At 40.1% G+C, this 17,639-nt stretch overlaps 1 protein-coding gene across 3 annotated transcripts in view; it reads right to left on the bottom strand.

Moving 5' to 3' along the window:
- INTS3 (integrator complex subunit 3) overlaps window positions 1-17,639 on the bottom strand; it is a 2,345,436-nt gene that overhangs the window by 407,765 nt on the left and 1,920,032 nt on the right. For all 3 annotated transcript variants that reach the window (XM_044079970.1, XM_044079971.1, XM_044079972.1), the window contains one exon: window positions 6,695-6,743. In XM_044079970.1, the coding sequence (XP_043935905.1) occupies window positions 6,695-6,743 (49 nt within the window). The remainder of the gene's footprint in view (window positions 1-6,694; window positions 6,744-17,639) is intronic.

Below are 17,639 nucleotides of genomic sequence, written 5' to 3'. Positions count from 1 at the left end.
ATCTACCCCTAGACTGGGAATCATAAGAAGGATACGTCCACCCCTTAGTAGGCCAATTTCTACTAAACTTTGGAGGCTGGACATGCAAAAAATCTTTAACAGTCTGCATAGACTTAGCCTTGTCTTCCATTTTCTTTAAAACTGTCTCAACAGGAGGACCAAACAACACGTCAGATTGTAAAGGAGCATCTAAAATCCTTGTTTTAACATGTTCAGACAAATTCTGATCCCTCAGCCAGGCGCATGGGCGAAGAACTGACCCAGTGGCAGCCACCCTAGATGAGGCCTGTACAGCATCAAAACCACATTGCAAAGAATGCTTACCCACCTGTTCAGAAACGTGCACTAAATCTTGCAACTCCTTACAATCAATACCTACTGCCAGAGCATCAACCTTAGACTTCAATTGTGAAAGGAGATAATTTTGGTATTTCAACATGTGAAACTGGCAATTCAGAGCCCTCATAGCAAGAGTGGAAGAAGTATAGACTTTCTTGCCCCATCTATCCAAGGCCCTAGCCTCCTTGTCTGCAGGAACCGGATTCTTAACAATAGAAGCCTTAACACCTTTAGGCCCATGGCTAACAGTTTCTGGGTCTGCCCCCGGACTCTTAAAAAGATACTTATGAGCTTCAGGCACCCTGTAATACCTATCCGGCTTAACAGGAGCAGGAGGCAAAGAATCAGGATTAAGAGAAGCTTCCATAAAAACATCTTCCACTACAGTCAAAACAGGAGGTATAGCCAAAGGCCTATGCTGGGGTAAAAACAGAAATTCCCTAAGCCTTTTTCTGGAATCAGAGAAGTCCTGACCTTCCCACTTAAAATGCTCCCTCATGGAATGAAGAGTTTCTGAAAAAGAAAAATCCTCAGGGGGAGTAGCAGAAGGAGTAGAATCATCCACATCAGAATCAGAATAAGGAGAGTACTCCTGCAAGTCTTCAGCCGAAGACTCTGAAACATCTGAAGCCTGCTCAAAACCCCCCAGCTCAGGCTCCACCCTAGGCCGCTTATGAGGTGGGGGCATAGAACCCCTAATCAAAGTAATCAAATCTTCTGCCATTTTAAGCATATGCTTCTTGGGCACAGCACCTGAAGAGCTAGGGGTAACACTAACTGAAGCCAAACCTGGCTTGCCCCTGGGGGAAGCCTTGGAGACAGAAGGAGAGGGCCTAGCCACCTTAGGAAGGGAGGGGAGTATAGTAACATGAGAAGCCCCCTCAGCCTGACTAGTCTCTTGAGAGGCCACATCTTGTAATAACAAGGGCTCCCCCTGTGAACACAAAGAAACCTCTGGAGGAGCCACCGGCTCCACCGACACCTCTAAAGAACCGACGTCTGGTACAGACGGTTCCTCAAGCCTAGGCTTAACTGCCTTGTCCTTGCGTTTCTTTGAAGAAGCGGGCGTCGGAGCATCCGACGGCATTTTATAGTTACACCGCTTCCCAAAGACTAACCTCGCACAATCCAACCGCCTCTTTATAGTGCGTTTATTAAATCTAGCACAAGAACAACAGCCAACAACGTCGTGCTCAGGCCCTAAGCAAGGAATACACAAAGTATGATAATCTTTATGCGGTATCTGTTTCCCACAAGAAATGCAATTATTAACTTTTTCTGACATCCGGTAAATGACTGAGGCAAGAAAAAACTAAAATATTCCCCAACGGGGTACTTAGCCAACTTTGAACTCGGTCTGAAACTTCTAAATTGAAAAATCTCAGAACGCCAACCGGCACTTGCAATACTGCTTCTGCATCGGACCATGCGGCAAAAAAGACTGAGGATATGACGCCGGTCATGCGCATTTGTACCCTGACGTACTGACGTCAGTCAAATGCGCCCTGACCGACGTCAGCCTTATACTTTGATATTCGGGCCGACCGAGGACAGCGGACTACCCAATTGTTAGGACTGCAGCAATGTGAGATGAAGAACATCTGACGTTATGGCACCAGCTGACCTCCTTGATATCCGGACGTATTGATGTTGGTTAGAGGGACTGGAAAGCCTCCTGTAACAGCATTTCTGGGCCATCACTCCTTTTTCTTTCCTAATAGCCCAAGAATCTCACTAAATTTCAGGCCACTGGGAGAATGTGGTGGGAGTAACCTTCATACTTGTCCTCTACTTCTGGAGCAGGATATTCCTGAATGGAAATGATATGCTTTTTTTTTACATTTGCCTACTGGAAATCCTATCTGAAGAGGGATGTTTTTGAGGATACGGAAGAAAGAGAAGGTGATCCAGACCAACAGAAGTGATTTCTTCAGCAGCTCTCTGACCGTCTGTCAAAAGGCTAAGAAGAATGATGGGCCACAGGAGCAGAATAAAGAGGATCTTACATCAGAACAAGTACAGAGGAAGGCCATTGTATTGAAAAATGTAATGCTAATGCTGAGGTCAACAATAAGTATCCCACTCCAGCATAAAAAAAAAAATAGACACTGGTAGGAAAGAGCACCAGTTGGCATAAAAGTTGGAACCAAAACATGCAAAAGCACTGAACGGTTGGACCCCATTGACGCTAACAGATCTCTTGGTGACAAAGCTAAATTTAACATTTCACACACAGCATCCAAGGACAAGGAGACCTCAAATTGTACACAAGGGCACTGGCTGACAGCAACTTAGACATTGAGGCACTTGTTGGGTTTTCTCCGTTTTAATCCCAATCAACAACAAAACAGGACCTTACAGGAAGACAAATATATAGTCAGTAGAAAAACAGAACCCCTTTATGCTCTGGACAAGGGATGGGGTGTGTGAAAGAGATAAGCCCTATTTTCATCTATGCTTGTAAAACAGCATCCATTATTTTGCCATAGTCCAAACCCACCAAAATGGAATGATTATGAAGAGACTGCATACCAACTGACTGGATCTAAGGCACCTGGTAGAGAGACCTGGAAGAGGAAAACCTGACGGGTTTTACCACTGAGAGGACACACACTCTTTACTCATAAACCTACGTTTGTCCCTGTCCAGAACTACCAGTTTTGTACTACAAAGCCTCTCTATCCTCATGCCTGGACCGCTTCAATACAACTGAAGAGAAATGTCTGGAGTAGCAAGCCTTGTCCTGCTTCATTTTCCTTTTGACACCTTGACCCCTACATCTAGGTTTCTAAAAATAAGCATAAGAATCCTTGGAAAGCTGAGATGGTGAATGGTCACCCCCATGCATAAATACCACCTAGAAGTACCAAACCTTTTAAAACAAGTTTGTTCCTTCTTTGCCTAAGGGTTCTCCTATAAACCCCCTTTACAGATATCATAATCCAACTACAAATGCTATGGTCCCAAGCATATCATGCACAGTACATATCGAACCTGTGCAGGAATTGTGGGATAGCTTTTTCATATCTTTTAAAAGCAAAATGCCTGTTCTACCCCTAATCTGTTAACCCTCAAATGGACACACAGACAAATATACGTGTGCGCGTGTGTATATACAGTGGATATAAAAAATGTACACAACCCTGTTAAAATGCCAGTTTTTTGTGATATAAAAAAATGAGACCACAATAAATCATTTCAAAACTTTTCCCACCTTTAATGCAGCCTATAACCTGTAAAATTCAATTGGAAAACAAACAAATCTGTTAGGGGAAAAATATAAAAAATAAAAAATGTACAATAAGCTGGTTGCATAAGTACGCACACCCTAAAACTAATACTTTGTTGAAGCACCTTTTGATTTAATTACAGCAATCAGTCTTCTTGGGTAGGAGTCTACCAGCATGGCACATCTTGACTTGGCAATATTTGCCCACTCATCCTTGCAAAAGCACCCCAAATCTGTCAGATTGCAAGGGCATCTCTTGTGCACAGCCCTTTTCAGGTCACCTGACAGATTTTCTATTGGATTTAGGTCTGGGCTCTGGCCAGGCCATTCCAAAACTTTAATTTTCTTCTGGTGAAGCCATTCTTTTGTTGATTTGGATGTATGCTTGGGGTCATTGTTGTGTTGAAAGGTGAAATTTCTCTTCATCTTCAGCTTTCTAGCAGACGCCTGAAGGTTTTGGGCCAAAAGTGACTGGTATTTGGACCTGTTCATAATTCTCTCTACCTTAACTAAAGCCCCAGTTCCAGCTGAAGAAAAGCAACCCCAAAGCATGATACTGCCATCACCATGCTTCACCGTGGGGATGGTGTTCTTTTGGTGATGCAAAGTGTTGCTTTTGCACCAAACGTACCTTTTGGAATTGTGGACACAAATTCCTAATATGAAAATCCTACTAGGACAGCTGAACTTTATTTGGGGTTAATCAGAGTTTCTTTAATTGATGGCAGGTGTGTACCCAAGAAGACTGAATGCTGTAATTAAATCAAAAGGTGCTTCAAAAAAGTATTAGTTTAACCAGCTTATTGTACGTTTTTTATTTTTTATATTTTTCCCCTAACAGATCTGTTTGTTTTTCAATCGAATTGTACAGGTTATAGGTCACATTAAAGGTGGGAAAAGTTTTGAAATGATTTATTGTGGTCTCATTTTTTTATATCACAACAACATGATCATGTCTCGTTTCATATCGTCAAGGGAGGTATGTCTCATGTTATTAACACCCACAAGGACTATGACAGAGTCCTGCGGGTACCTGTGATTCAATGATCTAAGAGCCTGTGTGACTTGACAGACCCTAGCCTTGGAAAGGCAGCTAACCGTGACTCCTTACTCAGTTTGGTGAGAGGGACACTGGTGTGCCTCACTACAGAATCACCAATAACCAGGAATTTTGGCTGTGTGCTGGTTTTCTTTAAGGGCTTAGCAATGGAGGCACTGGATACAGTGTTACTATGTGTAGCTGTAGGTGGTCTTTTAATGGATTGCTTAAGTAATGGCTGAGGACCCTTTCTTTGATTGTACTGAGCAGGAGTTTAGTGTTTTAAGAAGGTTACCTATAAGTGACTCAGTATAATTAGTTTTATGTGTAGGGTCTTTACCTTGTGAAGTAGATGTGGTGCAAGTGTCACGGACAACCTCTACATTATTAGTTATGGTTGTATGAGAGAGTTTTGCCTCCAGCATTAAAGTCTATTTACACCTCTCGCACACAGTGTCTGCTTTATTTAGAATAAGTGGGTTGTCAGAGTATATGAGGTAAATGCTACAATGCCTCAGAATACCCATCTAAACCAGACTGGCTACAAAGAAATTCAGGAAGTGCATATTCATGGCCACTGATCTACTAGGGAGAAGTGAGGAAAGCTTAAATATTGAACAAGCCAGCAAAACAAGCAACTTGACAAGCACCGCTCAGCTACGATCAAACAAGGTGCTCTAGTAGTTAAAAAAATCTGTCTAGACAGTAAGCACAATAAGCCTTCACCAGCAATTCCCAGATCAGAAGGGTAAAGGCTACCCTCTCCTCCCACAAGAGTGTAGATTACAAACCTTTCTAATGTTAAATAACTGGTTGAGAACCCAAGTACTTAAACCAGAAAAAGACAGAATAACTGGCACAATAAGCCTTCGGGTGGAGGCTACCCTCTCCAAGTGTAGACCACAAACCTTTCTAATGTAAAGTAACTGGTTTGGAGCCCAAGTGCTTAAAGAACTAAGACACTTTCACAATAACAAACACAATAAGCCTTTGACCAGCAATTTCCAGAGTAGATGGGTGTAGGCTATCCTCTCCTGCCACAACAGTTTAGACCACAAACTTTCCTAATGTAAAATAACTGGTTTGGAACCCAAGTGTTTAAACCAGAACAAAACCACTTAGAATAACAGGCACAATAATCTTTTAACCAGCAATTCCCAGCTTGGAAGCATGGATTCTACCCTTTTCTCCCACAAGATTGTAGACCATAAACCTTCTTAATGTAAAATAACTGGCCTGAAGCCCCATGCTTAAACCAAAACTAAGACACTTTTAGAATAACAGACACAATAAGCCTTCAACCAGCAGTTCCCACCTTGGAAGGATGCAAGCTACCTCTCCTGCCTCAAGACTGTAATCTGCAAACATTCCTTATGTAAGATAACTAGTTTGTAGTCCAAGTGCTTAAATCAAAACTAAGAGGCTTAGAATAACAGTTACAATTTAATCAGGCGACTAACAGGCAGAAAATGTGCAACTGTACGGAATGCCTAGTCCTTGGTTTATGGATTAGTACTAGGCTTACTGCCTTTATGGGCCTTTTGAAGCCTAGCCAATTATCCCATGCGAGAATCAAACCCTGCACCTTGTGTCTGTAAGAAAAACAACTTAACCATTATGCCAATCTCCCACTATATATACAGTGTCTTAGAATGTTTATGTTAAAGATGCTGCTCTTCCTACTTAGTGACCACTGCTGCTCAATACAGAAACAAAAAATACATTTCCTGGGAACTGGAGCTAGCAAGAATAATCAGGGACTGACACTATCCATAATTATTTATTACTAGAAACAAAGAAAAGTATGATGTTCATGCTGAACATACAGAATGTCGCTATGTAATACAAGGCACACGCAAAAAAGTTTTTGCAGTAAACTACTACTGCTGAATTCTGCCCTTGTGCATGTTTCCTGGCTGAAATGGTCCTTAGACCAGTCCATGTGGTTGGGTATCAAAACAAATAAAAGGTGCTGCACTAAAAAGGAAGAATGTTTTAATTTTCAAGAGGTTCACCTTTTATGTTTAACACTCAAGGATGGAGTACGAAAAAAATATGTATTTAGCACATTTTAATTTAGCACTTACTTTTCCCTCCTTAGCTGAAGCAGCAAGCAGGAAAGGGCTTCTGGATGTTCTGTGTGAAAAAAAACAAACAAAAAAAAACAATGATTACACTTTACTACAGGAATAAATAGACAAAAAAATTAAATCACTCACTCTCACAAGAATAGCTTTGTACAAATTTGTTTCATCTACTGAATAACCTGATACAGAACAGTTATCAGCAGTAAACTGCCTGAAGTTCATGTTTCTATACTACTTTTCCTAGAAGAACACTCATCCATCTACCTACTTAACTGAATAAACTACTTGAAACATCTTTATTCCTACCACAAGGAGGGCATGAAAGCATCTCCTAGAACTGCTAGTTAAAGTGATTTTATCTGGACTAACCCTTTGTACTCTGTTACTTTTGCTACCATTAAGACATCAAACACCCAACAATTTTTACATAAATATCCAAAGAAAAAACAAGAGTTACAGATTAACCACAGACTAAAACAGACATCTTTGATAGGAATGCTTGAAAGTCACATATATGGCAATCTTAACAGTGTGTTCAAGCACGCCACTTTCTACCAAAAGATTAATCTCAGACATGATCTCATCATTAGTCTATGCAGGCTTTTTCATCTGTCTAAGACAATTTAATACTAGTCCTAAAATCTTTAGTTAGGAATTTTTTTTTAAACTGGTTTAAGTTACTTCTGTCGATTTTACGTGGCGAATATGTAATTATGAGTTCATTTTGCCTAAATAGCCTAATATACCTGCTCCTAAATATGAGAGTCAAATGATATAATTTACATCCAAAATCTACAACTGTTAAACATGTGGATCCACAACTGGGCTCCTGGAAGGCTGAAAGGGGTAAAAACGGAACTTCAAAGGTGCAGTACATCACGTTGCCTCAAAGAAGTGAAAAAAAAATTCCTTCTCACAATCAAGATTATAATGTAAACAATATAACCAGTTTAATTCTTTTGAGGTTTCCTAAATGTTGATATTTTCATTTTGTTAAATAAGTCACTTGTTTTCTGGTTGTCAGAATAATCTCACAGATTGTCACAAAAACATTCCTGAAACTGTTATGGTAATATGAGCAAAAATGAACCAGACAGTGGTAGCGACCATGCAGCACACAGATGATATTCAAAGTTCATAGACTGTATGGAGCCAAATATGCAGGAATATAAATAGTCCACGGTAAAATAGAAAAATCCAACTTAATGTGCACGAACTGGTAAGCGCTTTCACATAGAGCTTCTTCAGACCAAAAGTAACGTGCCATCTAGCTACATTTGCTCCTAATATACTAAGCTAAACCAATCAAATCAGTCACTTAATTAATAGATTTACAAAAGTTAAACATCTTTTAAAAAGACCTCTATTAAAGGAGTCACATTAAAGACATATGATAAATTGTTCTAAAAACCATTTACATAAGCAGAAATATATTCAAATGCATCATGCAATTGCTTATAAAGCACTAAGACACAAAAGTTATATAAAATTATATATAAAAAATAATAAAACGACTGACAGTAAGATCAAAGCTGTTTCCTTACAATAATAAACCTAAGTACATGTCATATTTGATGAATATCCAACATGAAAAACTCATGGTCAATCTAAATGAAAATGTACACTATATTGGTTATCAATGAGAACCATGTTAAATGATGACAGATACTATACCACCATTGACATGGAGGAGGTTGAAGTTATTAATTATAGAATCAAGTCAATGCTAGAGGACATGGTTAAGAGTAATCAATTGACTAAAGAACTAAATAGGTTCCTTGATGTTGAACACCCAATGATACCGGTTATACAAGGACTCCCTAAGGTCCATAAAAATGAGACGGATCCCCCCATTAGACCGAATGTGTCTGGAAAGGGGTGGTGTACTGAACCATTCTTTCTATATGTAAAAAGGTTCCTACGCCCTGTGCTACACAGCAACCCTATGGTACTAAAAGATACCAAACAGTTTCTTTTAGATTTGTATAGTTTTCACCAGTGGTATAGATGTAGCCATAGATTTGATTTTTGTAACTCTGGATGTCCAATCGTTGTTCACGATCATACCTAATTTGGTGGGAGCTGAATCGGTTAATTGAGTAGGCATAGTGAATATGGACACAGACATATAGACATCATTTGTTTATTTTTGGAGGTGGTCCCTGAGAACAATGCATTCCTTTTCGACCAGGTGGCCTATTTACAGTGGGATGGCGTAGCTATGGGCACTTTGTTTGCCAATAGCTACACCAACATGTTTTTAGCATCATGGGAGGAGGAAGCACTGTTTTGTTTGGTCACCTATAAAAGTTTCATCCCTTTCTACCGCCGTTTCTTGGATATTTTTTTCATCTGGACGGGGGATATAAATCAGCTCCATGATTTTGCTGAGCATATGAATAGGATGACAGATTACTTGAGGGTCACCATGGCTTTCTCTTTAAATAGGATAGAATATCTAGATGTTTATATTAAAAGTTTAGATAATGGAATCATCAATAAAGGCATCCATAGAAAAAATATCATAAGAATACTTTACTACACCGACATAGTATGCACCCGCAGTATGTTTTTAAAAATGTAATTAAAGGACAAGTGATGCAAGTCTCCTGCCTTAATGTTTCTGATGGGGATTATCATTCAGAAATTAATACACTAAAGAAGAGGTTTGTGAAAAGAGGTTATAGACCTAGTGAAATAGAAAAAGGACTGCAACATATGGAATCCCTTAGGCTAGGAAGAGCCAGTCAATTTTTCTCAGATAAAATGGATTCAGTGACAACAAGTACTGATAGGACATCTTCCCCTGAATTAAAGATACCCATGTTTTACACCACGGATAATAGCAAGATCTATGAGGTCACTGATAGACATTGGGGGGGGGGGGTCTTAGTTACCGACCCCAACATTAGGGAAATACTGGGAGATTGACCAAATTTCAGATTCAAGAATAAGTTGAATCTGAAAAGAATTTTGTGTCACTCATCTAATAAATCAGATAATGTAATAGTGATAGGTATGCATTCTTGTGGACAATGTAATATGTGTGATTTTATAGATCCAGGGGGGTTATTTAATCATCCTAATACAAGAAAGATTTTTAAATTTAATATCATGGCAGATTGTGCCACCTCACATGTAGTTTATCTTGCAGTCTGTGATATTTGTAGGTCATTCTACGTCAGTAAAACTGACAGGATGTTTAAACACAGAATTAGGGAACACCTATAAGGAATAAGGACGAGATCATCCACTAATGCTCTTGCCAAGCATGTGATGGCGATAAGTGAAGACCACACCTTTAAATTCATGGTCATAGATATAGTTAAACCGAATATCCGAGGAGGTGATGTTAGAAATTGCACAGAGGAAAGGGCGGTTAAATGGATTATAAGATTAAGGGCTGATAGGGAGCAAAGGGCTGAATGAGAGAGCTTCCCTGAAGCCCTACCTCAAGTCCAGGAGAATACATATAGTATAATATTAATTATAGTGTACATTTTCATATAGATTGACCATGAGTTTTTCATGTTGGATATTCATCAAATATAAATTCAACATGCACTTAGGTTTATTATTGTAAAGAAATAGCTTTGATTTTACTGGCTGTCGCTTTATTATTTTTTATATATAAATTTTATGTCTTAGTGCTTTATAAGCAATTACATGATGCATTTGAATATAGTTCTGCTTATCTAAATGCTTTTTAGAACAATTTATCATATGTCTTTAATGTGACACCTTTAAGAGAGGTCTTTTTAAGAACTTTTGGAATGCACCTCACAAGACATCTGCAGCAGCTGGAAAGGCCACAGAAGTACCTCACAAAGAGGATTACTGGCCTCAAACAAATGCCCTACACTGACCGCCTCAAAGAAACTCCAGCTTTACTCCGTAGCATATCACCTACTCAGAGGTGATCTCTGCCTAACATATAAAGCTATGTCAAACCCAGAGCAGCTGGACATGCTACACCTAAAGAAATCCCAATCCCTCCGAGCTACATGCTCTAGGGACCTAAGCCTTGTCACCACAATAAACAGGACACGTTGGAGGGATAGATTCCTGTCCCAGAGACTTCCTATACTTTGGAACAAGCTACCCATCTATGTCAAGCAAAGTTCTTCATTAGCACTATTCAAGAAAAATCTTGATGAGTGGATGGGAAAAAGGAAATACACCCCGGGGATCACTTCTGTGTCTCTGCTGGACAGTGGCACAGGAAAATAACTTTCTTGGGTGGCATAAGCTATGGAACCTTGCTGGCTAGGCTTACGTAGACCCTTGGGCCGATAGCCTAGTACCTACTTATGAACCTATGAACCTATGACCTGTTTAACTTTTGTAAATCTATTAATTAAATTACTGATGTGATTGGTTTAACTTAGTATATTAGGAACACATGTAGCTAGATGGCACGTTACTTCTGGCCTGAAGAAGCTCTATGTGAAAGCGCTTACCAGTTTGTGTACATTAAATTGGATTTTTCTATTTTACTGTGGACTATTTTTACTCCTGCATATTTGGCTCCATACTGTCTATGAACTTTGAATATCATCTGTGTGCTGCATGGTCGCTACCACTGTCTGGTTAATTTTTGCTGTTTTTATTTATTTTTTGGTTCGTGTCCAGTGGTGCGTTTACCCTCACGAGTGTATTGTACTGTTTTTGTTATGGTTAAATGTTTAAAAGCCATGCAGAAAGCCTGAAAGACTTCACAATGTGATGTACTAAAATGTCCAAATTCTGTTTAATTTGTTAGGAAGTTATCAAGGCTAGGGATGAAATTGCAAGTTGTTGGCTTAAGCAGAACAAACCAATTTGTCAGTTTAAGATGAAGCAGAAAAAAAATTAAACTTGCCATGGTCAAAATGGAAGAGAAGTAGCTTCATAAGACATATGCTGGATGTTCAACAAGACTCACTAAATGAGGAGAAGCAGGCCATCCTGAAGGGCATTCATAACGGTCTACATACAGGCAAAATACCTGTGGACTTGACTATGGTCTGCAGGTCTGCAGCTCCGTAGCCAAAAGCTAATATTAAGCACACATGTTGACAATGGTATGGAAAGGGGCTTTACGAGATGACTTTCAAAAATTCTGAAAACATGAACGGTACAAAGTAAAAGACCATTTCTAAACACTAACGGGTAATTTCTGACATCCTCTAAGTACTGGTGTCATCTGAAATACCATCTACTTTTTTTTTAAATCAATCATCTGTGAACACAGATGAGGGCTACTTTTCCGATTCACACCGGAAATCTTTGATTTCATTCGTAGCAATGACTGCAGTGGTGTGTAAATGGTGTGCAGCACACAAGCTGAAAATTTCAATAAGGCCAAAGTCAAGCTGTTTGGCACCACTGCTAAATGCAAATCATTTCACAGTAACTGGATCATTCATAGTTTATTCCAAATGGACATCTGCTGAACAATGTTCATTTACTAAAACACAATGGAGGTAAGATAACTCACATCTCACATTGACAGTATATGCCCCTCGTTTTTTATGGTACTTTCCCATGCTGCCAGCTGATCATTATCCATCTCCTAACAATCAGCTCATTCATTCCATCAACAGAGGGATATGGTTGGCCAGGAAGGGCATCATTAAGACAGCCATCAAGGTTGGTTTGATTTTTGCAATTTTGGATTCCTAACCTCACTGTGCATGTCCTATACTGCTCAAGGGTTTGGGGTGCAATAAGCTTATCAGCAAGGGCATGTAATTCACTTCGCAAGTGAAGTAACTACTTCAGGACTGCCCTTCCCATCTGAAGCCAGCACTCCACACGATATCTGATTCTCCAATGGGGATTCTACTGTGTGAATGAGTGCCCAGACATGCACCCCATCCTATCCCAGAGTGGCAAACCAACAAAGACATGTCAGTCACGTCTTCCTCATGTCAGCTCCAACACTGCTATCTGATGCAGGCTGATTGTATAGTAGTCATGGCTTAAATCCATCTATGCAACTGGAGCTAGCACTTATCACTTTGTGTTAACCCAACCATGCTTAGTCCAGGTATGGTAGGCATGAATGTTGTTCTTTGTTCAACCACAAATACTAGATCTGTGCTGTCATTATCTCTACTAACATTTTTGAGCCTGGGACCTAGTTTGAATCATTTCACTTATAATGTGAATTTCTCTCTAACCTTTAGGGACCAAATGGACCAAACTTAAGGCTGCTACAAAACCATCTGCTTCTTCATCCCCAAAAGAAAAGAAGCATACTGAAACAGACTATTAGTTGCTCATCTAGAGTATGGACTAACCCTTGACAAAAGTACACGAAAGTACAGTTGTGTACACTTACCATAAATGTAGATGTTCGGGTGTATTCACTGCTGCAGTCATTACATTTGGGTTATCTGCTTGCAGGTAGCCCTCAGTTGGCCTGATTAACAAAGTCTTGGGTCCTGCATCGGTTGCTGTCCCTTCTTCCATGGTGTCAGGTCGTCAGGGGTATAAAACATGCAGCAGACGCCATTACATCAGTTTTTCTTGCCCCAGATGTCAGGTGCCCCCCTAATGGGAAGCAATTAAATATAAAAGTACAAAGATATATCTCCAACAAAAAAGCAAATACAGCAAAAAGGCTTTTAATAGAGGTATAGCCAAAAGAAGTTAGGGGGCTGGAGGGTGGGTAACCAGGACTGCAACAGTGAATACACTTAAACATCTACATTTATGGTAAGTGTACACAACTGTACTATGTTCTTCGTGTTTCACTGTTGCAGTCATTACATTTGGGTAGATTCCCAAAGCTATGGTTGGGAGGAGGAATTTAGATAGCATTAGGGCCAGCTATAAGGACCTGCAAGACTGCACTGGCAAAGCCAGCTCTGGATTTAGAGAAAATTGGCAAATTATAATACTTGGTGAAAGTATGTACAGAACTCCAGGTAGCAGCTTCTAGGATGTCCCTGGTAAGGACGCCTCTGAGAAAGGCTGTAGAGGTAGATGCAGCCCTGGTGGAGTGAGGTTTGATCCCCTGGGGGATAGGTTTTCCATGGTGCTTATATCAGAAATGAATGCAATGGCTTATCCATTTAGAAATGGTTTGCTTTGAAATAGCCTTCCCCTCTGCCCCTGCAGCAAATGCCACCAGCAGTTGTTCAGATTTCCTTTGCGGTTTAGTCCTGTCCAAGCAGAATCTAAGTTGTCTGTGCACATCTAAGGAATGCAGTATCCGTTCCCCTTTATTCTGTGGATTGGGAAAGAATGCTGGCAAATGAATGGACTGATTAAGAGCCACACTAGATACCACCTTGGGCATGAAGGATGGATTGGTTCTGAGGGACACCTTCTCCACATGAAAGATGATGAAAGGCTCCATTGCCATAAGGGCCTGTAATTCAGATACCCTTCTAGCTGAAGTGATTGCTAAAAGGAAAGCTGTTTTCCAAGAAAGAAATTTTAAGTCTGCAGTAGCAGCTGGCTTGAAAGGAGGTAGAGTGAGTTTCTCCAAGACAAAGTTAAAGTCCCAGGCTGGGGGTGGAGCTCTCCTGGGTGGTCTCAAATTTTTGGCCCCTCTGAGGAACTGCTTGAGCAGTGGATGAGAGAAGAGGGGAGGTTCTGTGTTATAATGAGCTGAAATGGCTGAGGCGTGGATTTTAATGGAGGAAAAAGAAAGGCCCTTGTGAAGCATCTCAGTTAAGTATTGTAAAATCTGAGGTAAATTGGGCGCTGCTGTGCTCATCCCTTCAGAATGGTTCCAGGCACAGAATCTTTTCCATTTTTCAGCATAAGATTTTCTAGTACTAGGCCTCCTTGCCTCTAAAATGATATCAATCACAGGTTTGCTGAGGGACGGTAAAGGAGAGATTAAGTAATTAGCCAGGCTGCAAGGTTCAGTGTTAGAAGCTGAGGGTGCAGAATCTGGTTCTCCTGCTGAGACAACAGGGAAGGAGTCTGAGGCAGGTGCCATGGAGATAACCATGACACACTGTGCAGGAGGGGGTATCAGTGTTGGCACGGCCAGTCTGGAGCAATCAAAATCATCCTTGGTTTGTTGTGTTTGATTTTTATTAGTACTTTGGAAAGCAGAGGCAGAGGGGGGAAAGCATAGACTGATAGGTTTTTTTTCCAGCTGAAGGACAGAGCATCTACTTTCCAGGCTTGTTTGTTGGGAGTCCTTATGCAAAATCTGTCCAATTGGTAGTTCTGGGGAGAGGCAAACAGGTCTAAATCTGGGCTCCCCCATTTGCTTGTCAACATGTTGAAAATCCTTGGTTCCAGTTTCCACTCGTGTGGGTCCATGAGGTTTCTGCTTAGTCCGTCTGCCAGTGTATTTAACTTTCCTGGCAGGAATTGAGCTTGTAGGTGCACTTGGTAGCTCAAGACTGTGCTCCACAATGCCATGGCTAGTCTGCAGAGGGGTTAAAAATGTGTACCCCCCTGCTTGTTTATATACCACATAACAGTGGTGTAGTCCGTCTTTACCATTAGTTGTCCTGGAAGAATGTGGTCCTTGAAGGCTGTCAGAGCATTCTGTACAGCTAACATTTCTTTTTGATTGATATGCAGGAGCATTTGACTTGGGTTCCATTTTCCCTGATTGCACTTCCCTGTCAGGTGAGCCCCCCATGCATAGTCTGATGCATCTGTTGTTAGGGTTTGGGCAACAGGGGATGGGTGAAAGGTAGTCCCTTGTTTTGGTGGCAGGCCTCTGCCCACCAAAGGAACTCTAGGTGTAGGCAAGGTATGATAGGAATCATTTTTTCTAGGTCTTGAGAATGTTGACACCACAGGCTTTTTAGATACCACTGTAGTTTCCTCATATGCAGTCTTGCATATGGAATTAGAAGAATGCAGGAGGCCATGAACCCCAAGGCTTGCAGTATTTGTCTTGCAGATAGCAGGGTTTTTGTGGCCACTTGTTTGAAGTAGGTTGTCAAATGAATGTGTTTCTCTGGCTTTCCCATGGCAAGAAAGACTGATGTAATGGCGTCGGCTGCATGTTTTATACCCCTGACGTCATGGAAGAAGGGACAGCAACCGATGCAGGAACCAAGACTTTGTTAATCAGGCCGACTGAGGGCTACCTGCAAGCAGATAACCCAAATGTAATGACTGCAACAGTGAAACACGAGGAACATCTGCTATTACAATAATTTTTTAGACCTTGCAAAACAGCCTTGCCTACTTTATACTTCTGATCGCCCCCCACTAAAAACACTGATCTCTCAGATGACATCAATGATTTTTTTAAGGAAAGATGCAAACTAGTCTTTAGTATACTTGTGCATATAGTTCTGGTGCAAAACAAATGTTCCCCAGTCCACTGGAACACAGAATACACTACAAGGATATCACATTCAACCTCAAATGCATACATTAATGTGCCTTTTCACTCCCCAATGAGTCTCCTAACATCCCACAACCAGGCTTTTTTCTAATGCCAAAGCTGTAAAAACCATCTGCATTCTGTAGTGCTTCAAGAGCAGAATTCCAAAATGCCTAGTTTAAAAGCTCACAAGGATTGTTGAAAATGTGACCACACAAACATACTGATAAATAACAAAACAAAACAAAATAAAATGAGGTTTTCTGTACATTGTAAATATCAAATTATCAGTAGTATAGCAAACAGTTATTATGGAGGTATGTAACATAACTACTGACTAACAACAGTATTACATCCTAAAAATTTTTTAATTTTCTTCTGAAATTCTTGTCAGGTGAAGCTTCTCTAGTAAAGATTCTTGCATCATTTCATTACCGAGGCAGTCCTTTCTGCATCTTCACTATTGTCCATCTTCAAGAAGGCTGTCCCTACTGATTGTTTTTAATTATTGTAGGTCCTTATCTAAATTGGTTTGACACACTCACTTAAAATTTTAAGGGAGTTATATTCAGACATTACTTACAGAATATTCTTAGACTATGCGCTTAGTTTCAAAGGGAGCGAGGCATCTGCATGTTGAATTTTAGTGAAAAAATAATTTAAATGTCTACTTATGGCATATATCCCTTTCACATACAGAAGTACACATTCTCATTTTGGATCTGAAACCACGGCACCACTATATCTTCGTGTTTTTGATAGTTTTGTTACACATAAAGCTCTGAACTTTTTATTTTAAAATTAACATTATGAAATGTTGTACCATGTAAGTTTCTAATGGAAAATCTAACCTTACTACGACCAGTGGCGGCTGGTGACTTCAAATCACAGGGGGGCTGCAGGAGACAGCTGAATGGGTGGGGTCAAGGGGAAGGGGTGTGGTCAACTAGAAAGGGGAGGAGCTATGCACAAAACCACAAAAACTAACTTTAATTAAATACGCTGCCCTGGGTGGCAAACCATCATCATGAAAGTCCAATCAAGACAAAAATAAGTGTAGGAGAATAAAAATATTTCAATGTATTGGCTGCATGACAGCTTACTTAATATCTAGATGGAAACAAAAGGTTGTGAGGCATGAAAAAATAAATTACTTTTTAAATACATTACTGGAATGCCAGTCAAAATCAAGTATAAGAAAAACCAGAAGCACTCAACTCAAACCACTTCTCCTTGCACTGTAGTTCTAATTATAATATATTCAGCTTTATTAAAGTACCAAGTAACATGCTGAAAGTAGAAATCTCTGTGATACCCCCACTTGTAAAAATGTTTCTTATCCAAAAAAGACCTGCTGCCTGACAACTTGTTTCATGGGGAAAACATGCTCAAAGTAAAAAATGAAAAGCAAACAAGAAACAAGCTCAAGATACATTGCTTAAAGGATTACTGTACAGGTTATGGACCACACATGATTGGCATTCTGTTTAGTTTACGGGTAAAGTCTGTAGAGATGACTGGAAGTCTCCAACAAGTGTAATGAGCTTTTTAAAATAATGGAATCCTGTCCTTTAATACCCAAGGCTTATACATTATCTAGTCAAGTATTCTCTGCATGGCAACAACAGAAAGGCTTTCAATGTTGGC

This window comes from Protopterus annectens, chromosome 8.part0 (assembly GCF_019279795.1).
Source record: "Protopterus annectens isolate FY-2018-M chromosome 8.part0, PAN1.0, whole genome shotgun sequence".
Classification (NCBI taxonomy): Eukaryota; Metazoa; Chordata; order Ceratodontiformes; family Protopteridae; genus Protopterus; species Protopterus annectens.
The sequence above is the reverse complement of the archived record's forward strand: the minus strand, read 5'-3'. Positions and strand labels throughout refer to the sequence as shown.